The following is a 21,770-nucleotide window of genomic DNA, read 5'->3' as shown; positions in this document are numbered from 1 at the left end:
CAGCCCTGAACCCTGGCCAGGGCAGGCTGCCTGCAGACTCTGGCCACAAGGAGGAAGCCCCACAGGGCTGCAGGGTAGGGTCAGCTGGGCCTGGACAAGTGATGGGACTACTCCGAGCCTGTTTCCCCATCGTGAGATGGGCCGCCACCACTACCTCATAAAGTTGTGAGAAGCACCTCGTAGAGCACTGGGCATACAGCTGAGCTCAATAAACAGCGAACCCTCAGCCAGGACCACACACACGTGTTGGCTCCGAAGCCTTCATGTCCTTTCTTAGGACTCAGCTCTTCTGGGGCACAAACCTTCGTCTTGCAGCCAAGCAGGTCCCCGGTCCCAACCCATTTAGGGGACAGGGACAGCCTGGCCTGCCCATTCCACATCCTGCTGGGAACTGACCACCTCCAGACCAGGCTGGCTCCAGAAGGCAGCTCCTGTGCTCACTGGCTGAAGCTCCCTGCTCGCTCTTTGTGCAAACTAAATGCTTTCAAGCACCTGTACTGAGTGCAGCTGGGGTAAGTGCTCACACAGGGTGTAGGGTGGATGTGCGAGGCCAACCTCCCAGTCTTCAGTGTTCCTCCTATGGCCCCGGTTCCCAGGCCTGCAGGCCACTCACAGGCACTTGTGTATGAGGGTCCTTTCCTACCCAGCACTGCAGTTGGCGGGGGGGAGGTCAAGAAGGCTGGCCCCCTGCAACCAGCTGGCTGGCGGCGCTGGGACATGTGGAGAGCCTCCTCAGTGGTGAGCAGGCAGGTTGGGTTAAGGTCCTGTCCACAGAACCTGAACAGCTCACAGTGGTTACAGCCCCTTCAAAGGTGCCTTCCTGGTAGCTTCTTCCTCAGGAGCCCTGGGCTGGGCAAGGACTCAGCAGGGAGGACAGTGGCCTGCACCCTGAGTAAACCCATCACCTGAGGATTGGGAACAAGTAGAACTGGGGTACACAGTGTAAATGACAGGGGCCTGATGAGGTTTCTGGTTTTCGAAGCGTCTCACCTTCCGCAGGATTTAACTGGCCTGAATTGTATGGGGGAGAAAAACCTTTGTTTCAAGAATCTGAACAAGCTTTTCTTGTTAGATCTTTCTAAAGTCAGATTTAGGACACCTGTGATGTAAAATGCCTCCCTCCTCCCTCTCCAAGTCACCCAATTTCTCTGAAATTTATACAGGCTTTCCATCCAAACAAAAAACCATGGCAGCCCAAGGGCTTTTCCCTTTTCCTTTTCTTGTGTGGCTTGCCAGGGCCCACAACTACCTGGCCTTATGCCTCCAGCAGTCAGGCATCCCACCAGCCAGGGATGGGAAACTCAAGGGCTTTATTCTGCTCTGGGAGAGGAGACACTCAACAGTGACATCGCTGAGGTCCAGAAGGGTGCCATCTACCACTTTATGATTCCCAAATCAAGACACTGCTTGCCAGCTGTGCCCATCTGCCCACCCGCCAGGCACAAAGGGTACTCGTGAGTGGTAACAGGCCTTAGGACTATGGCTACAAGGAACAGGCCTTTTAGGGAGATGAGCAAAACAAAGAGCTAAAAGTACGTTTAAATTGGAAAACACTTTCTTTAAATCCCTTGGAACCATAGGGCCCCCGGAAGGGTGCAAACGGCTAAAAACCCTGCATGGGCAGCCCAGCCCTTAGCCTTTCTTTTGTTTGAGCTTTTCTAAGTACATCTGCAGGGACTTCTGGATGGAGTCTCTGGAGATGAAACTGACAAAGTTCTGGATGTCCGCGTCGCGCTGCTTCACCAGGCGATCTACCGTGGTCTTTCGCATCATGTTCTTGGTCAGCTGTCGAGCGTGATCTAAAGAAGATGGGTCCCACCTGTGAAAACCCATGCTCTTCTCTGGGACAGTGGTATTCCCAAGCTTTCCAAGGGAGTTCCAACTGAAACTCCGGTAGAAAACTTAGAAAATTCAAATGAGCAAAGAGAAGAAAATGAAAGCCACCTGTTCCCTACTGTCCATTGATTTCCTTTAAAATCATACAGGATGATATTGTGAAAGTTGCCTTTTTAACCTGTTATTTTCCCTCAACTATATTGTCGGCAATATTTTCCATGTCACTACATACTCTTTTACAACATAATTAATGGCTGCACGGTATTCAGGCATTTGTCTGTGTCAGGCATCGGCAAACCTGGCCCCCCAGAGCTCAAGAGCCAAGAATGGTATTTACATTTTTATATAGATGGAAAAAATTTTAAAAGGGTAATATTTTGTGATACGTGAAAATTACATGAAATTCAGAATTCGGTGGCCTGGTTTTATTGGAACACAGACACGCTTGTTAGTTCACGTGCTCTAAGTCCGCCCTCCTGCTCTGGCGTTATGGCAGAGACCATGTGACCAACAAAGCCGAAAATCTCCCTGGCTCTTTACAGACAGCCTGCTGATCCCTGGTTTCTACCATAGTTGATATAAGCAGCCCTATTTCTTTTTTGGCCACATTGCATGTGGGATCTTAGTTCCCTGACCAGGGATCGAACCTGTACCCCCTGCAGTGGAAGCAGGCAGGCTTAACCACTGGACCACCAGAGAAGTCCCAAGCAGCCCTATTTCTATACACAGACACACAAGCTGTTTCCAGTTGTCTGTGTAGTGGGTTGAACAGTGGACCCCAAAAAAGTATCTGCAAGAGACCTTACTTGGAAAAAGGTCTTTGCAGGTGTAACTGAGATCATCTTGGATTCAGGGTGGGCCCTAAATCCAGGGACAGGTGTCCGTAAAAGGAGAGGGAGCTCTGAGATATAGAGACACACTGTGGGAAAAGGTCATGTGAAGACACAGCAGGGATGGGAGTGACACAGCCACAGCCAAGGACACCTGGAGCCCCCAAAACTGAAAGAGGCAGGAAGGAGCCTCCCCCAGAGCCTCTGGCAGGAGCGAGGGCCTGCCCACACCGATTTTAGACTTCTGGCCTCCAGACTGAGAGAGAATGCATTTCCCTTGTTTTAAGCACCCCCCTGCCCCGCAACTCCCCCTCTTGTGGTAATTTGTTACATCAGCCTCAGGACACTAGGTCAGTCTGCTATTGTGAATGGCTCATTTGTGAATTGCTTGAGAACCTCCTGTCTCACCAGAAGCTCCAGGCTGGGGAGGGGACGGGGCTCTCTACTTGCCCACCGGTACCCACAGCTGTTGCCCCCCCCCCGCCACGCCCCTCACCTGGAATGGCCATCCACCGGGCCATCACCGAGAGCGCTGTGCTCAGCACCTGGTCCTCAGGCACCACCTGGTCCACCAGGCCCACCTGGAGGGCCTCTGCTGGCAGAAAGAGCAACCCCAGCTGCAGGGCCTGCTCTGAGGCACGATGCCCAATGGTGTTCACAAGGGTGTCTTTGAACCTGGAAGCAGACACCCACTCACGGTGGGCTCAGGGCTCCCGGGGAATGGGGGTCGGGGGGTGGGCGGTGGTGGGCTCAGCCCCGGGTCTGGTGGAGTGTGGGTGCAGCCCCCGGTCTTACCAGAAGGGGGCGACGATGCCCAGCAGGGTCTCGTTCAGCCCAATGAGGTACTTGGGGTTGTCAGCCAGGATCCGGTAGTCGCAGGTGAGGGAGATAAGGCAGCCTCCGGCCGGGCAGGCTCCCTACAGGGGAAGCAGGACCAACGGGCTCTGGGTGCTGCTGTGGCTGGTTCCGGTCATCTTCCAGAGACCCAGGGTCCCAAGGAAGGGCCTCAGGTGGCCGTGAGCTCTTGGGTGCTTTCAGCCCCCAGGATGCTGTACCAACACTGGGGGTGTGCGCACAAGGGGCTCCGGCTTGCCCATCAGCCTGAGGCCGCGGGCACTGGCAAGGTGGCCAGCGCTCAGGCCCAGAACACCCCCTCTTTTCTCACGCACATGTCAGGGCAGCAAGCGGCCTCTCCTCTCCTCCAGCAGGAGGTCCTCCGAGGCCCGACCTCACCCTGCCCTCATCTCATACATCCACTGCCCCAAACAGAGGCTGTCAGCGGCCACCACACCCCATGGAGTCTTCCTGACTCTGGCCATCCCTCCTCTCCACCCAGCTCAGGCCCTCCTGGCACCTCTCTGGCCTTAGCCCCACCCCTGCCTTCCCTAGGTTAGGCCAAAGTGATATTCCCAAAATGTAGATCTGATCCCACTTGCCCCCACCCTCATAACCCTCCTGCTGGACCACGTTGACCATGGGCCCTAGTTCCTGCCCCCACACTCACCCCCACCTCAGTGAGCAAGTCCCCCCCAGCCCCACCCCTTCACCTGGTCTGTAATGGCAAGCTGACCTGTGCACCTCTGAGGGTCTCCCGACTGCCCCCTGCCTCTCTGAGGGCTTTTTGAGGGCAGGGCCACATCCACACCCACCCTAAGGGCTGGCCCGCAGCGAGCCATGGAGGCCCCTCGGGAGCGGGGACACTCACGTTGATGGCGGCGATCAGCACCAGGTTGGATAGGTACAGCCGCAGCCACAGCTCCTGCACCGCCTTCCAGTACTCGGCGTAGTGGGCCGGGTTCTTCCCGCACATCTCTGTCAGGTCCAGGCCTGCGGAGAAGACCCTGGGGCAGTCCTGGGGAGGTGGGGGGGGGTGGGCAGGGGCCCCGTCAGAGTCTGCCCCACAGTGCCAACACAGCCCCAGGGCCCAGGGAGCCCACAGGTGCTCAAGAGACAGGGGAACTGAGGTCATGCTTGGGCAGCAGGATGCTGCCTCCAGGAGCCCAGAGCTGGGGGCTCCAGAGAGGCAGCCTGGACCTCCCTTGGACTCTGTTCCTTCTGCATCCTGGGATATTCTTCCCTTTCCAGCTTCAAACTGGAAGAAAAGGCAGCAGGGCCAGGTGCTCCCCCAGGGACATAAACACACCGGACTCTGTGCATACCTCTGTACTCATCCTGGGCAGAGGAACTCAGGGGCGGGGGAGGACTCCTGACAGTCGGAGGGGACACACGTTCTGATGTACCCCAAAAGCAAACTGCAGACTCCGGTGCAGGCCAGAAGGAGCTGTCAGGACCCGGCCAGGGAAGGAGGGAGTGGTGAGCAGTCAAGAAGACAGACCTCGGGACTCCCCTGGTGGTCCAGTGGTTAAGAATCTGCCTTCCAGTGCAGGGGATGTGGGTTCGATCCCTGTCGGGGAACTAAGATCCCACAGGCCGCAGGCAACTAAGCCCGTGAACCGCAATGAAAGATCCCGCGTGCTGCAACTAAGACTCGACACAGCCAAAAGTAAATAAATAAAATAAAATGGTTTCTGTTTAAAAAAAAAAAAAAAAAGATGGACCAACTTATGTCATGGCTGCAGTCTGGTCATCATGCAGTTAGCTTTTTTTTTAAAAAAAGAAGACAGACCTCTGCCCTGGGCTGTCACACGTGAGACATAAGCCTGGGGAAGGATCTGTAAGGCACGTGTGTCCTGTGTGGACGCCCCAGGCCCCAACACAGCCGCTGAAGTGGGGGTGGGGAGCGCAGACGAAGGCAGAAGGTGCTTCTGGGCATGGGCACCAGGTTCTGGGTGCTCTGTCAAGAATGCAGGCCAGGGGAGGGGCAGCTCCCCAGCCCTCACCCGAGAACACCGCACCTGGGGTTGCTGATCACTAACCAGCACTGGCCGCGGTCACCATGTGCTGCTGCAGCAACGACTGAACCCCCTCCCCTGCCTGCAGTGTCTGTGAGGAGGGGCAGCCACACTCGAAGTCCTCTACATCCTTATATTAAGCGACAAAAGCAAGTTGCAGTGCAGGGCATAGATGCAGCCCCGTGTTTCTCATATACACACGTGCCTGTGTGTGCACTGATACCAGCAGGCTGGCCTTTTGTTTACGTGGAACGTGTTCCACTCCTGTCACTAAAAAGGCCCCACAGGGATGGAAAGACTGGCGGTCGGTACACCACGTCCTGCTGTCTCACAGGCCGAGCAGGGACCCGTGAGCCAGCGCCTGTTGGGGGTGGGACGGCACGGGGATGGAGCTGCTCCTGCTCTGAAGATGTGGCAGGACTGATGTTCAGCTTTTCAGCCTTCCTCCTTAATCTCTTCCCACCATGAGCTCCTGGCTCCCCCCTCCTCACTGCCTCCCCAATTCATTTTCTCAGCACAGAAGCTGGAGGGGCTGACAGCACTTGCCCACAGTCCTGGCGCTGGAGGGAAGCAAAGGCAAAGAACTCTATTCTGGATGCGAGAGAAGCGAACACATTAATCCCAGCTGGGGATGGCCTCTGCCAGACAGATGAAAACGGACGTGGGTTGGCCTATTTCCGTGATTTCTGTGATTCAGCAACGTATCTGTAGTGGGCCGAACTGTGTCACCGAAGAAGACAAGGTCAAGTCCTCACCCCAGTACCTGAGAATGTGACCTTATTCAGAAATAGCATCTTTGCAGATGAGATCAAGTTAAGATGAGGCCGTACCGGAGTATGGGGGTCCTAAATCCTTTGACTGGTGTCCTTCTGAGGAGGATTCGGACACAGAGATAGGGCAGACAGCCACGTGGAGACAAGTACAGGAACCCAGGGGCCCCCCGAAGCTGGCAGAAGCAAAGGATTCTCCCCCATGGCCTCTAGATGTGATTGGCCCTGTTGACACCTTGATTTTGAACCTGTGGCCTCCAGACCGTGAGGGAATACATTTCTGTTGTTCTGCCCCACTGCTACCCGTTGGTGGTCCTTCGTTAAGGTGGCCCCAACTAACACAAGTCCTTCCAAAACATTTGCTGAGGACCCACTTTGGGCCAGGCCTTGTGCTACGTACACAGGAGGAACTTGATACAGAACACGAGGTGCAGACACATTGCTGGAGGGGAGGACACTGTCACAAGGAGAACGCAGGCTCCGGAGGGACAAATGCTGGCTCCCTGTCCCCAGAGCACAGGGGCTGGGGGCCTGGACAAGCGACAGGTCTTCCCCTCTTTCGTTCTAAAGGTCCTATCTCTGGTGACACGCAATTCTCTCATTTTCAGAGCATAATAAAGAAAACGTCAGGCTATGAAATGACACCTTAAATGGAGTATTTTCAGGAATTATCCAGGGTGAAAAGTTCCTAGGCAATTTCAGCATCTCTAGGCAGGTTAGAAAGTTCCCTCAAATGATCTACACCCAGTATAAGTCCTACCCTTGGAGCAATAAGGTCATCTCACTCCCATGGGATGGGGCAAGGCTTGGCTCTGCAAACCCCAGCTTCACGGGACACACTGGGTGCGTGCATCAGGCCAGCCCCTGAGGGTTCCCTGCTGGTCCGTGCCTCCAGCACAGTGATGGGTCCCCTCGTCAGAGGCAGCCAGGCTCTCCAGAGCTGCAACTCCAGGCCACCCCAGGACAACCTGAGGGTTTAAGGAAGCAGGTGCGAGCCCACAGTGGACCTTCCAAACCTTGGCCTAAAAGGTGCAGGAAGCAGGCTGTGACCGTCTGCTTCCTGCACCTTTAATGACGGCAGGGCCAAGGTGTTCCCATTGGTCTCTAGTATCGTGGCACTTAGCTTTGGGGGACGCTTATGCTGTCTGTGCCTCCTTCTAACTTGAAAGGTGACCCCAGTGCTCTTCCTGACCCAACAAAGTCCTGTTGTTACCAGCATTTGCTGGCTTGTAGGGGAAATGCTGCCGTTCCCATTCCCCTCGAGAATTCAGAAGGGAAAAGCCTGCCCTCTGAGACCTCAACTCTAGGACCTGCCCAGATGGGAATGGAGGGCACAGCTTTTGGGATGAGCACCGTCACTGGGGCTGGCCTGGGTAGGTCCCCAGGGAGCTGTTGCCAAGTTTGCACAGGGTCCACCCTTCGTGAGGTCGAATGGCCTCAAGGATATCCTGCAGAAATGTCACCTGCCCTCACCTACATCCTGGCCCTGGGTGTGGAGGGCCGAGGCTTGCCCCAGGTCTGGCTCCACAACCGCATGACCTGGGAACTAAGGATCAGCCTCCTGCGGGAGAACCAGCTGCCCATGGCACGGCCCCCTCGAGCCCCCACACCCAGGACTACAACCCCTGGAAGCCCTTTGTGGTGGCACCCACACCTGGGCCGCCTGGGTTTTCTCCACCATGTGAAGTGTGTAGGAGGGTTCCTGAGTCTAGACTTCGACCTGAGAACTTGGGGCCTTGGGGGAGCTAAGGAGCACCCACCGAAGTCAGGATGACGCCTCGGAAGGTCTTGTCATTCTCCAGCTTCTCCAGGCTGATAATGAACTCTGTCAGCAGCTCTAGGCTGAGGCTGTTCACTGGGGGGTTCTTGAACTTCATCACGGCGACCCCTAGTTTGAAAATGAAAAGGACAAAACTCATACCCAACATGGGAAAGGTACCCCCAACTACCCTGCACCCTCAACCAGGCCATGGGAAGCTACACAGATTTTGGGTTTTTTAAATTGAGGTGAGATTCATATACCTTATAAGAAAGGGAACCCTGTACCCATCAGCAGTTACCATTCTTCCTGTTCCAGCCCCTGGCAATCAGTAATCTCTTTCCTGTTCCTATGGATTTGCCAGTTGTGGACATTTCATATAAGTGGAATCATATGTGACCTTTTGTGTCTGTCTTCACTGTTTTCAAGGTTCATTTATGTAGTAGCATGTGTCAGTGCTTCATTCCTTCTTAAGATCAAATAACGTTCCATTAACTGTGTACAGCATGTTTTGCTTATCCAGTCACCTGCTGATGGACACTTGGGTTAGTTCCACCTTTTGGCCATTGTAATACTGCTGTGAACATTCATGTACAAATTTTTGTTGATCTTTTTCTCCCAGATGTAAGTCCTACATCCTCAGGGGAGTAAGAAATAGCCTTAGTTTCTTGAGTAAGTGAGCAAACACTAAACCAGATGTGCAAGGAGGAACGCCAGTGGGGGCCTCTGGTTCATGCTTGTTTAAGGATTGAGAGTAAGAATATCAGGGGTCAGATGTTCTTAAACACTCCATCTATTCATTTATACTGCCAGCAGCAGGGAAAGCAGGAGTGGTAGGGCCTGCCCTTGTGGACAGTGCAGCTGCTGGCCTGCGCCGGCTGGGGCCATCTGTTCTCACTGCCTGGCCCAAGGGCAGACCCCAAGGGCTTTAGAAATGCCACCGTTCACTTAGGGTACATCTCCCTGGTCAAGGCCTTGGAAATCTCTGGATAGTCAACACAAACCATTCTCTAGGAATGAGAATTAAGTCCTGAAGGCAAGGAGACTCTTTTGAGACCTATGATTTATGAGGAAGAGGTAATTATTAACTGGCTACAGGTATGTACATGTAAAAATAAGAAGCAATCAAAACTTTCAGAAGTGAGCTCCCCAAACTTGGTTCGGAGGTAAGTTTCTTTTTTCTTTTTTTAAAATTTATTTATTTATTTTATTTTTGGCAGCATTGGGTCTTTGTTGCTGTGCGCAAGCTCTTCTCTAGTTGTGGCGAGCAGGGGCTACTCTTTGTTGCGGTGTGTCGGCTTCTCATTGCGGTGGCTTCTCTTGTTGCGGAGCATGGGCTCTAGACACATGGGCTTCAGTAGTTGTGGCACGTGGGCTCTAGAGCACAGGCTCAGAGTAGTTGTGGCACACAGGTTTAGTTGCTCCACAGCATGTGGGATCTTCCCAGACCAGGGATTGAACCCGTGTCCCCAGCATTGGCAGGCAAATGCTTAACCACTGAGTCACCAGGGAAGTCTCAAATGAAAACATTTAAAAAAGTACTTTTATTCCATTAATTCCTCCAAGCCTCAAGATGCCTGAAGGTTACCCAGGTCTGGCAGTGAGGACAGAACCAAGCCTGGCTTTCTGACCTCAAACTCAACCTTCTACCATGATAAGCCGGTGAAGCTAGCGAGTTCTTCCATGGTGGGGTGGGAAAGCACTTTGGTAAAAAATTGTCTCACTGATAATTTTTTTCTTACTTGTTTACATAAAAGAAAGTCTACCATTCAAACCATTTTTAAGTGTACAACTAAGTGGTATTAAGTATATTCACAATCTTGTGCAACCACCACCACCTACTTCAATACTTTAAAAATGTGTTTTATTCAAGTTCTGATATATATTCAAATCTGTCACAGAAACAATCCTTTCAGAAACTCAGGTTTTTGTTGGACTCGTAGTTGGGCCCCTCATCACCTGGCTCGGGCAGCCCCCAACCCAGAGAGGAGCTAAACTAGAGAACTGAACCAAGGAACACGGTGGGTGCCCTGACAGCAGTCCAGGCACAGGCAGCGATACACAACCTGTGCGTGTCTGGGGGGCTCTGGGGGGCTGAAACTGTAGCCCCTTTTGGGGAGGAGCTTGGCTCCCTGCCAAGCCAGAGTGGACTGGGGATGGGAGGCATCTTGAAAGGCTGAGGCCAGGAGCTGGGAGGTCATGAGACAGCTTGTCCTAAAATCTGACACTGCACGTCTCCGACGTCAAGCCTGCTCAGGACCCAGCTCTGAAGTGCCCTCTGGTAGAGAAAGCACTGGTTTCTCTTTCAAAAGTGCTTTTTCTATCTTTTTAAAATCCCCCTTGGAGACTTTTAGGAGGTGTTCTGATGGGAGTGGGTAGGAGTGACTTCACTTGTGGCTCCTGGCTTTAATTAAAAAAATATCTGCTGGGTTCTGTGCCACTTGGGAGTATTAAGAAAAATTAAAATATTTTATTCTGAAATACTTCCAATTATTTTAGTTCCCAATTTAACAGCTAAGGAGCACATGCCCCAAACTTTAAAAACTGAAATATTTTTATCTTCATAATGAACTGGGGGGCGAAAACACCTAGACTGATGACCCTTAAGCTTTGAACTCAACAGAAACTGCCTTTAAAATTGGGCTTTATCCCGTGGCCTTTAGAAATTCGAGCGTTCTCCCGAGTCTGGATTCCAGGTCTGGGCCTGGAGCTGGGGGAGATCAAACGCACTGCCCAGTGAAGCCCGCTCTGCTGCCAGCGCCCCCCTCTTTCCCCACAGCCGGGCGGCCGGGCGCTCGGGCGACCGCGCTCCGGGCGCTTACCTGCGGCTGCGTCCGGCTCCACCAGCACCCGCTGGGTCCCGAAACGCCGCGCGCTGTCCCCGCTGCCGGCCGTCGGCTCCGTCCGCCTGATGGTCGCGCCCCGGAGCAAGGCCCCTGCGGAGGGCAGCGCGAGGCCCGTTAGCCTGCCGCGCCCCTGCCCCCCTCCCCAGGCCCTTGCCCAACCCGGCCGCCGCCCCCAGTCACGCACACGGGCAAAGCAGGGCACGCGACAAGACACGCGCTCCAGCTGCCAGCGCCATCTTGACCGCACTGGGTCGGGGTCGCGGCGCCGGGGTGTGGCCTTGCCGCCCGCCCCGCCCCCAGGGCCTAGGCCTCTCCTCCGGGAGGCGGGGGCTACTGCACCCGGCCAAGGCCGCGGTCGGAGGCCCGAGCGGGCGGAGCTTCGGGCTTAGCTGAGCAGGACGCTGGGGCTGCGGGGTGAAGGGTCGCCGATAGGGAAAACCGGACAGGCCAGACGCCGCACTCCCCACGACCTCCCCACGACTCGCAGCTGCGCCACCACGCAAAGATCGAGCCGCCCAGGCCCGGGACCACACGTAAGTCACGGAGTGTGCGAGTCCCGGAGAGGGTTGTGAACCGAGTGGTAGTCAGGGACTGTGGGGACCCCGGCAGCTTGCGGCCCCGCAGAGCCGTCAGCAGAGCTGTGGGCACTGGAAAGGATGCTAGAGGGGATGCTGATGGGGGCCAGTGTGAACTCCGCCTCCTGCCTGTGGGGGGGACCAGGAATCTCAGCTGGTGGTTTAGCCACAGGCGTGGGGCAGCATAGCCTGGTGACTAAGAACTGACCCTTCACCTTCCCCAAGGGGTGAGGTGCTCTCACACCACTGTGGGACTGCAGTGCTCCCCACAAGGAAGGGGAAGGAGACATCTCGTGTTTGTATTTACTTGATCCTGCCTGAACACTGTTCTGACCATTCAGTTTGAACACTGGACACAGTAAGGGCCAAGGGTCAAGTACGGGGGGGGGGGGCAACTGAGACTTGTTTTTGTAACATCTTAAGTGTTTTCAATTGTTCCTTGTGAAACAAACCAGTTTTTGAGGTGGAAAATAGCTTTTCCATGGCCACCTAAAATAGCAGCAGCAAATGAAATCCACATTTCTGGTCAGGCAGAATTCAAAGCTCCTGTAATATAAAGGTGATAAAACACCTCTTTCTGGGACTTCCCTGGTGGTCCAGTGGTTAAAGACTCAGCACTCCCAGTGCAGGGGGCGGAGGTTTGATCCCTGATTAGGGAACTAAGATCCTGCATGCTGCATGGTGTGGCCAATAAAGAAAAACAAAAAACACCTCTTTCTAAAATGTGTCTAGCCAAGGAGCAGCCCAACACTCATAAACACTTCCAGTGTTTTTCTGGTTGAGAGGTTTTGGAGCTGTGACTTTGGGAATGAAACCAAAACATTTTTTAGACAATCATGTTTAATTACCTCACAACTGAAGCTGCCTTTGGGGCCAAGGGACAGGAAGGAGGCAGCGAACCCAACACTCGAGCTGCACTCTAATCCTAGGTTTATTCAACACAATTCTTTTCTCTACACAACAAAGTACAAACACAATATTATCTAAAATGCTACAAAGTTACAAAACGCAAAACAGAAAATGTATAGTACTGACTGTACAATAAAAGCCAAAAAAGCAATGTACACGTTGCCAAAGTAACCTGCACGACCACCATGAATACCAACACAACGGGGGGTTCTGTGATGACCGGACAGAGCTGGCTCTCAACTTACAAGTTTCAGAGAGAAAGGGAGACATGGGTTTGTCTGTGTGTGTGTGTGTGCACGCACATGAGTACACGTGAAAAGAACCATTTTGGGTATTTGGCCCTAGAGGTCAGAAGAGGACTCAAGCAGGGGAGCAGGGCCAGGCTAACAGGAATGGCAGCTGCGTAAAAGCACACCCTTTCCTGTGGGACCCTGCAGGCCAACAGGTTAGGGCACGACCAGCCCACCAGATGGACCCCACGTCATCTGTGGAATGGGAAAACATGCTCCCAGGCTGGGGCTGTACCACCGCCTGGAGCCCCCTGCTCATCCCTGCTGGCTTTGCCACTAAACTGACTCTCAGGAACTAGAAATGTGGAAGCTTTCTAGCCAGAAAACTGGAGGGCATCATTATAAGCACGACCCCAAACCAACAACACTCCTGCAGCCGGAACTCTGCCGCCAGGGGAAATGTAACAATTACTGCCTTCACCTTCGAAGCCTGCCCCTGAGTGAGGGATTTCTTTCCTACCGATCCTCCTTCTGCTAGAAAAGTGACAAAAGTAAGTTGGATGGTATACAAGTCACAGGGCAGAGCTTCGGTGGCCCTGCTTATCGGGAGGAGTTGGAGCTGGAGCGGCTCCTGTGGCGGCGGCGGCCAGGGGAGCGGGATCGCCGGCGCACGGGGGACCTGCGCCGAGGGGAACGTGACCTGTGGGAAGAGGAGAAACCACATCAGACACGAAACCCACGCCCCGGGAGCAGCTCCGCATCTGGAATCACAGGGGTAAAGCTGCCTTCTTTCGGGAACAATTCTACACAGCTTCACACTCCAACACTCCAGTCAGGACAGCTCCCTTTGGACGTCCCTGACGCAGAACCCTTGGGAGACACACAAATATTCTGGAGACCAAGGGCATGACCCCAGGCACTCTCTTCTTCGAGGGCTGTGCAAAGTGCACCTTGACACCGCTAGCAGAGGACAGCCTGACACTGGCCTCTGCCAAGGGTGTTGTTAGCCTCTCCCCTACTCCTCTGACCCTTCCGGTTTTCTCATGGAGGGAGGGGAGGGGTCACACCTCCCGAGGGTCCCTCAATCAGGCAGCTCTTCCTTTCCCCAGCTGGAAAGAACACGATGAGCTCTGAAGACTGCCTATGCCAATGCTGCTTTCCCACCCCCATCATGAGGCACAGAGGACAGGCAGGGCTGGACAAAGTCCCAAAGTCATCATCCTAACTTTATGTTTGTAAATAAGATAAACGGAAACTGGCCCTAACCAGTCCCCTGTGAGACCCCGAAGTGATTCACCTTCTCCTCATCCGTGGGGGTGACCTGCGCCACATGGGAGGTGGTGGCAGCATTCTCCTGGGAGGGCTGAATCGCCTGGGGGGTGGCCGAGGCCAGGGGGCCAGCACAGCAGTGGCAGTGATCTCCTGGCCATCGATTTGTCCTGTTGAAAAAAGGATAAAGTCACAAAATATCTAACAAGCACCTACCCTGGGCCAGGCCCAATGCCAGCTATGGGCATATCATGGTGAGTGAGACAGAGAGGAGCCTGGGGGGACAAGGACAAACTACTCTGGTCACAGAAAGAACCTCATAATTACTGTTATTGGAGGTTTCATAAAGAAAACTACCAGGAAGCAGGGAACCTAATCTTAGTGCATTGGGATAGCCTTCCACGGGAAGCACCATCCAAGTCAACACCTAAAGAACAGCCTGGAATTTGCTAAGTGAGGGGAAGAGCTATGCTCCTGCCCTGAGCTGGAAGGTGGTGTTGCACTTGAACTTCCTTCTTAAGAGCAATGTGAAGGGGGCACTGCAGTGAGGAGACCTGGCAGGGGGCTTTGGCAGGACTGAGATGGGGGTGAAACATAAGAACTCAAGGGATAACGGGGAGGTATAATCACCGGAGCTTGGTGATGGATCAGGTGAGCAAGCCCAGGGGTGGGGTGAAGGATGATCAGCACCAGGGTTTTGGATGATCTGTGATCTCCTGAGAGGTGGGGCCCGAGAGGAAGAAGGGACTTCTGGGGTGGGGAACAAAATGAAAGGATGTTCAGGAGTTGTCAAGTCTGTCTGAAGAGTTTGAAAAAAGTGCTTCAGGGAGGTGAGTCCACGTGCAGCAAGTACTAAAACCACGTGTGAATGAAATCGTAGAACGGCAAGGGGAGGCAGCTCAGAATGGAGGCACAAGGAAACTGCAGGACCTCAGGGAAAGAAAGAGCAAAGGACACTGAGGCACAGACCCAAGAATCCCAGGGGATAAGGCACCCGGATCCAGTCCAGGGACTGCTCAGGGGACCAAGCACAGCCCGTGTACCCCCAAAGAGTGGAGGGTCTTCTATCTTCTCAGCTCCTACTTTCAAGGGAACTTCTGAGGTATTAAGGTGACTCAGGAATTTGGACCTATGTTCGCAACATACTTGAAAGGCTCAATTTAAGTAAACACGGCTTAAGGTGGCCCTGGCCTATGGCCAAAAGCCAGTCCAAGTCAGGGATTTCACAGGCACTGACTATGTAACAACAGAGGCAAAGTCATCCTCTGGCTAGCTACCAGTAAAGGCAAAGCCCCCCCCGCTTTCTTTCTGGAGACAGTGTGGAGCTGTTCCATTCAGTGGTGCACAGCACAATACACACAGGAAAGTCCTACCAGAATCTTAAGAAAACGTGGAATATTTATAATCACACACATCCTGAACGTGCCCAAGTCTCCCAAATTTTTAGCAAGTGCTCAGACTCTATCAAATACACAAGATCAACAGTCTCTAAAACAAAGGTGTGACTCAACAAAGCCAAGAGCTGAAGTGTGCAGAGGGATGGATCATAGTTTATGCTTAACTCATAAAACACTCCAGAGGGATTTAAGTAGATTGAAAGAGTTGTACCTCAGTACCAAGGAAAATTTTGTAGTATACAAACTCTACCAGAGCTCAAGGGCCAAAGACCTGCGAGGCTATTTATCAAATGTATAAGAGGGCCTCCAAGGATGTCAAGATTGTAAGGGGTTCAGAATCTCCTTCCCACTTGGCCTGGCAGCCCACACAGTGCTGTGGGCAGTCCCGGCTCAGCTCCAGCTGCCTAGAGTACAGCAGCAGTGAACTGGGGCACAGACAAATCCCATATTCCTTCAAATGCAGACTATTCGAAATTTGAAGCTATTCACAAGCGTTCAAAGGTTGACAAATCATTCTACCGAATAAAAAGTGGCTATGGGAAATGGGTAAAATTTGTGAATTCAGCAAAGTTATCCTAAAAATGCTGAAATGTTAGCAAAAGACAAAATGATTCAGGACTTCCCTAGCAGCGCAGTGGTTAAGAATCCGCCTGCCAATGCAGGGGACATGGGTTTGAGCCTTGGTCCAGGAAGATCCCACATGCCGCAGAGCAACTAAGCCCATGTGCCACAACTACTGAGCCTGCGCTCTAGAGCCTGCGAGTCACCACTACTGAGCCCGTGCTCCGCAACAAGAGAAGCCAACGCAATGAGAAGCCCGTGCACAGCAACGAAGACCCAATGCAGCCAAATAGAGAGAGAGAGAGAGAGGGAGAGAGAGGGAGAGAGAGAGGGAGAGAGAGAGGGAGAGAGAGGGAGAGAGAGAGAGAATGACTCAGAGAGGATTAAAGAAAACATTTCCATATAAAAATGATGCTTCGTTATATTCATAATATACTCCTTGTGGGGGGGAACCGTTCATTTGATCCTTAAACTTTGATTGATATTCATATTTGATGAATTTTTTTTCAAGAACCATGCTCCACAAAACATGTTTTTGGTAAACACCCACCCACTGAGTAAGAACTGGAATCCTGAAAGAGCTCCAGGGAGATTCTTACATGCAGCCAGGTTGAAAGTTGGTTTTAAACACACTATGCGTGGTGGGTAGCTGGTCATGGACAGGGGACAAAGAAACAGGGGTTCAGAGGGGAGCTGGCAGGGCTTAACTCACCTCCGTCCATGTGCTTCAGCGCCTTCTCGGCCTCATCTGGATTCTCAAACTCCACATATGCATAGCCTTTAGACAGATGGGGGTGCATCCTTTCTACAGGCATGTCAATCATTTTAATTTTCCCATAGGTGGAGAATATCTCCATGATATGATCCTAGGGAGAAAGAAGAGTCACTAATGCTCACCCACTAATCACCTGTGTAAGAGTCAGAGAACCCACTACACAATGACTACAACCTTGGCACCTGGGGGTAAATCTAAACACATACATATAATATATTCCATTAAAATGAATTAACCAGTGCTCTACTTGGTCATGCACCACCAAGTCAGCCCTCCGAAATGCTACATTCTAAGTTCACCTTCTGGCAGAGGCTTGCTTCTCCAGCTTTCCACTTTGAAAATTTGCAAAATAGACACACCCCACTGTCCACTGGACAGAAACAGGATTCCTCACCTTGGTCACATTCCTGGTGAGCCTTCCAATGTGCACTTTGGTGGGTTTAGGGGAAGGGCTCCGCCTTTTCCTTTCCTTTTCATCTCTTTTGGGTGGTTTGGATCTGATTGAAAAAACAAAAAATCCTATTAAGACAGTAAAACTCCTTTTTTGGTCTATTTTTATAATAACTACGGTGACTTTACAGCCCCCCGTTTGTTAATTTAGGTCCCCAGGTAATTCACAGGTTTTGGGGGAGAGCCCTCAAGCCAATTACTCCCGGGTGGAGAAGTGGTGCTGGAAGGGAGCTCACTTCGAGCGGGAACGCCGCCTGTTGTCATGTCTGCGCCGAGAAGGACTCGGTGAGCCAGAGGAGCTGCTGGAGCTGGAGCTGCGGGATGTGCTGGAACTTCCTGAGCGGCTTGATGCTGAAGATGAGCTGGATCCGCTGCTGGAGCCTGTGCTGGTGCTGGAGCCTGAGCTGGAGGTAGAGCTAGACCGAGACCTGAGGGGCAAGAGGGAGGGGGTCACAGACAAGTGGTGGGAGCAGCATTTCTTCACTGAACAGGCAAGCCTGCACATGCTCCCAAGATGAACCGCTAGCCTCGTATTTTCAAAACCCACTGCTTTCCCCAGCGGGGCAAACACTGACATCCTCCGATCCCTGCCCTAAGCCAAAGCCCTTGGTAGGGACAGAAAACAGCATACATATTGTGCAGTGATAGGGAAGGAAGAATGAGCTGCTTCCAACCTACACAGAAGCCTTGCCTACTGGGAGGTAAAGGAGGAGCCTGGCAAGTCAGAGCCACTAACTCAGCTTGGAAGGCAGCTACTGACTAACACAGGCTGGTTTTCAACAGAAGGAAAAGGAAGCTCCAGGCTAGGGCAATCCAAGCACAACTCCAAATCAAAAGCACTTGACAGAAAAGCATACCCCAAGATGTCCCATTCCTTAACATCTCCAGAAAAGAAAGAATCCCAACACCATCCTCTGTATATAATGAGAGCAAACCCCAAACCAGTTTGCCATAAATTAGAGTCTCTATTAAAAATCTGAGTGTGTTCCTTTATAAGAAGACAGAGCACTCTGCAGGCTCTTCGGGAAGGAAGAGGGACACGGCTGTGGACGCGAGGCCCTGGCAATGCTCTAACCCGTCAGCCCCACCTGGTGCTGCTGCTACCACTGGAAGCGCTGCGTCTCTTTCGAGTTTTATCCCTGCCACGATCCTTCTCGCTTGACTCCTTGGTGGCCCCCTTATCTTTAGAGCGATCCTTGGACTTCTCATCAGAGCGGTCTTTGCGTTTGGTAGGAGAAGGAGCCCTGGATAGTGAGGAAGAGTATGAGATTACATGCCCCTTTGAATGAACCCTGAAACAACAGCACAACCCCAAAGGGCTACACAAATCCCAGGCAATCACAGGGCAAAATATCTGTGGCTTAGGACACTTTCACTGTAAAATTCAAGACATTTCCAATTTTCCCCTTTCTGAGGGTCCCTAGCAATGAGCACCCCCAAAGTAGCACTAGAAAAATCTAACAGAAGGATTACCTAGTGCTGGACTTTTTATTATTTTCTTTGACTCCTAGCAAGCTCTTCTTTTTCACTCCTGATAAATCCATTCTCCCCTTCTGAGGTGTTCAAAGCAGCAATGGCGGCCTCACTTATCTGAACTCTCACTTCTAACTTGAGTCTGAGAAACGATCCCTAATCGATTGCAATTTACGCCAAAGTGCAGCCTAATAACAAGATAAAAGGATTTACAGAGTAAATTGGCAAGGCAACATATCTACTTTGCAATCAAAAGCTGAGCACAGGAGAAGGCAGCAAGGAACACAGTAAGCAGCAAGCATCCACAAAGCCAGGAACACACGGGGGATGAGCACTGTTTCCTCAGGGGGGGAATCCCGCCCCCACAGGAGGCACAGGTAGAACCATCACCTCAGCTTGTCTTTTTCTTAAGGAACGGTGTGGATGGTGGTGTCCTGTTATTTTACAGGCGGTACAATACCCGTTTTTCATTCTTAAGTTTGATGATGAGCCCTCCACAGTCCTTTAGAAATACTACAGCACCACATTTGCATGCAGAACAGAGAAAAACCCAACTGACAGGATTAGATTTCTTGTTTCATTGCTGTAATCTTTGTAGGATACATTGAATATATGATATGACTGGAAGCAAAAACCATTTCAAAAGTGACTGGTACCGGCATCAAAACATTTAATACCCAAACACAAACAAATGAAACGTTCCCCATGAACACTTAAAAAGCAGTAAAATAAGCCGTTGAAGAATAGTCATTGTAAACACTGACTAATGTTAATGATATGCATATGAGTTAGGGGGGGAAGTATACCAAAGTCTGCAACTTACTTTGAAATGCAAGAAAAAATAAGATTGATGGGTGGCTAGATATAAATAAAGCAAATGTTAACAGAAATGTATCATGTAGAATCTAGGTGGTGGTGACGTGGCTATTCACTGCACAAAATTTTTTCAGCTTTTCTGTATGTTCACATTTTTTCAAAAATAAAATGTTGGAGGGAAAAAAGTAGACATTGGAATTGGATGAGGTACCACATGTAAGGGTTTAGCCAAGTGCCTGGACTGCCATGTACTCAGTGAACAAGCAATAGTAAATATTACTCAAGAACAAACAATTAATTATGTGCCCTGTTTCCTCAGGACTGTTGTCTTTAGTATTTCCACTGAGGTTTTGTACAATCTGCTTGAGTTGCAAGCAAAGATCTCGGGATGTCAGCCTCAACTACCTCTAGCTCACCTTCCTGTAAGTAACTTGGACACGGCACACCAATCGGGATCCTGTTTCCACGTGAATAGTGCTGCCAAAATGCTGGATAAACATTCTGACTGAAGAAAAGAGTACCCAGCTTTGGACATGCAAGTGAAGTACAAAAGAGAATGTCACTTTTGCTGCTCTTTTCCAGGACTATAAAATTTTTAAAGATGTTTTGTTTTAAAATAATAAGGTACTATAGACACCCAGCAGGCAACATTGGATAAGGTTAGTGTCCTTGGACAATCAGTGAGTATAATTCAATGGTTAAGAGTCTGGAGTCAGCCTGCCTGGGTTTGATTCAAAGCTCTGTTGTGTGACCTTGGACAAATCACTTAACCTTTCTGAGCCTCAAGTTCTCATCAGCAGTACAGTGACACAGACAGTTCCTACACCTCATAGTTATCAGGGACATAAACCAAATTAACCCATAAAGGAGTTAATTTGGCACCTAGTTAAGGCTCAATAAACGGTAGCTAATGTTAGAAGAGAGGCTCTGGAGGCTCTTCTCTCACATAAATTCTTGACTCTAAAGTCACACACAGTCTCTGAATGCTCAACAGGGGTCCCCGGATTGCCCCTATTAGCGTCACCAAGAGCAGCACTGTCCAATAGAAAGAGTGCCAGCTACAAGAGTACTCTAAAATTTTCTAGTAGCTGCATTACAAAAAATCTTGGTTAACAGATAAAGTTAACTATTAGTAATATATTTATTTGACATGCTACACACCAAGTATTATCTTTTCACCAATCAGTATACAAATTCATTAATAAAACATCTACACCTCCCCATACTAAGTCTTTGAAACACCTCAATTTGAACTAGGTATATTTCAAGTACTCAATAGCCACGTGTGGCCAATGGCTACCTTATTGTTTAACTGTCCCAGAATGCAGATTCCTGGACCCCACCGCCGTCCTAAAGATCTGCCCTAATGTACTTTGTGAAAACAAGCACCACCGGTTATTCTTAAAACACTAAAAATTAAGAACCACAGAGTAAGTGAACGCTTTGCTGGGCGTGGCCTGAGTACTAGAAAGCAAAGGTTGAGGTTCTCTGTTTACACAAGTTCAGGTAACAGCACAGGACCTTGATTACCTCCCCCATCCTCCGGAAAGGTGCGCGTCCAACAGCCAGAGAGAGGAGAGAACAATTAGTTAAATCTCGAGTAGATGGCGTTTCAGCTCACATCTTCAGAGCACCTTCCCCATTTAAAAGTACATTTTAGGCACAATTCATGCGAAATAACAAAGAGAAAAAGCCATGCCTCTCCTCCATCGATTTTAACCTTCCCGTATCCTCCCTCCTGGGGTTACCCGTCAAACTGAGCTCCAAGACGTTAGGGGCCTATCCCCAAGGACTAGCACCGAGAACGGCACACAGGAACCCGGCAGACGTTCGTGGAGTCGATGTTTGAATTAACGGCTTCGAAGGGAGGGTCAGTCGGTCACCCAGGGCATCCCACAAAGCAACTCCGCACCCACCGGCACCGGCCCCACACGCGATCTCGCCGCCCACCGTCCGCGTTCACTCACAACTCCCCAGTCCAGGCGCCGGGCCGCGAGCACTTCCAGGGTAGGGCCCGGCGTTGCGGGCCTGGGTCTCCAGCCCGGCGAGAAGGCCCCGAGGGCGGAGGCCGAGCTCCCGGCTGCTCCGAATTCCGGGGGCCTCACTGGGCCCGCCGCAGAGCGGACGAAGCGAGGGCGCCCTTCCGCCCGCCGCGGCCCCGACCACTTCCGGGCCGCGGCCTCGGCGCCTCCCACTCAGCCCGCCCCGGGCCACACTCTTTATTCTCAAACACTGTACCGCGCCGCTAGGCCGCCGTTGTCACCGCGTGGCCGGGGAGCAGGCCGGCTCCACGATGCGCCCTGCCGAGCCTGGCGGGCGGCCCCTGAAGCTTGGATGGGGTCGGATTCCCCCTACTTACATCTTCCCGCCGCCACGACCTCCGCTCGCTCTCCTCAGCCTCTGACGCGGGCGCCGCTCTGGC

At 51.8% G+C, this 21,770-nt stretch overlaps 2 protein-coding genes across 4 annotated transcripts; both read right to left on the bottom strand.

Moving 5' to 3' along the window:
• Positions 1–1,314: 1,314 nt before the first annotated feature.
• On the bottom strand, positions 1,315–11,134 carry ECI1 (enoyl-CoA delta isomerase 1). Its single transcript, XM_082857061.1, has 7 exons — positions 11,078–11,134; positions 10,870–10,983; positions 8,049–8,176; positions 4,372–4,518; positions 3,462–3,583; positions 3,163–3,341; positions 1,315–1,799 (listed from the first exon to the last, which is right to left on the bottom strand). The coding sequence occupies exons 1-7, from the start codon at positions 11,127–11,129 to the stop codon at positions 1,633–1,635; spliced, it is 909 nt and encodes a 302-aa protein (XP_082713187.1). The 5' UTR covers positions 11,130–11,134; the 3' UTR covers positions 1,315–1,632.
• Positions 11,135–12,381: 1,247 nt separating this feature from the next.
• On the bottom strand, positions 12,382–21,770 carry RNPS1 (RNA binding protein with serine rich domain 1). Of its 3 annotated transcripts, none has more exons than XM_082857013.1 (8): positions 21,708–21,760; positions 18,533–18,720; positions 18,148–18,303; positions 17,296–17,487; positions 17,004–17,106; positions 16,547–16,700; positions 13,905–14,046; positions 12,382–13,307 (listed from the first exon to the last, which is right to left on the bottom strand). In XM_082857013.1, exons 2-8 carry the CDS (start codon positions 18,601–18,603, stop codon positions 13,208–13,210), a joined length of 918 nt encoding a protein of 305 aa, XP_082713139.1. In that variant the 5' UTR covers positions 18,604–18,720; positions 21,708–21,760; the 3' UTR covers positions 12,382–13,207. The 3 variants fall into 3 exon arrangements, with proteins under 3 accessions (XP_082713139.1, XP_082713140.1, XP_082713141.1); XM_082857014.1 differs by lacking the exon at positions 21,708–21,760 and adding an exon at positions 21,316–21,504; XM_082857015.1 differs by lacking the exon at positions 18,533–18,720 and having other exon boundaries at positions 21,708–21,770.

This window comes from Leucopleurus acutus, assembly GCF_964270905.1.
Source record: "Leucopleurus acutus genome assembly, chromosome: 16".
Classification (NCBI taxonomy): Eukaryota; Metazoa; Chordata; class Mammalia; order Artiodactyla; family Delphinidae; genus Leucopleurus; species Leucopleurus acutus.
The sequence above is the reverse complement of the archived record's forward strand: the minus strand, read 5'-3'. Positions and strand labels throughout refer to the sequence as shown.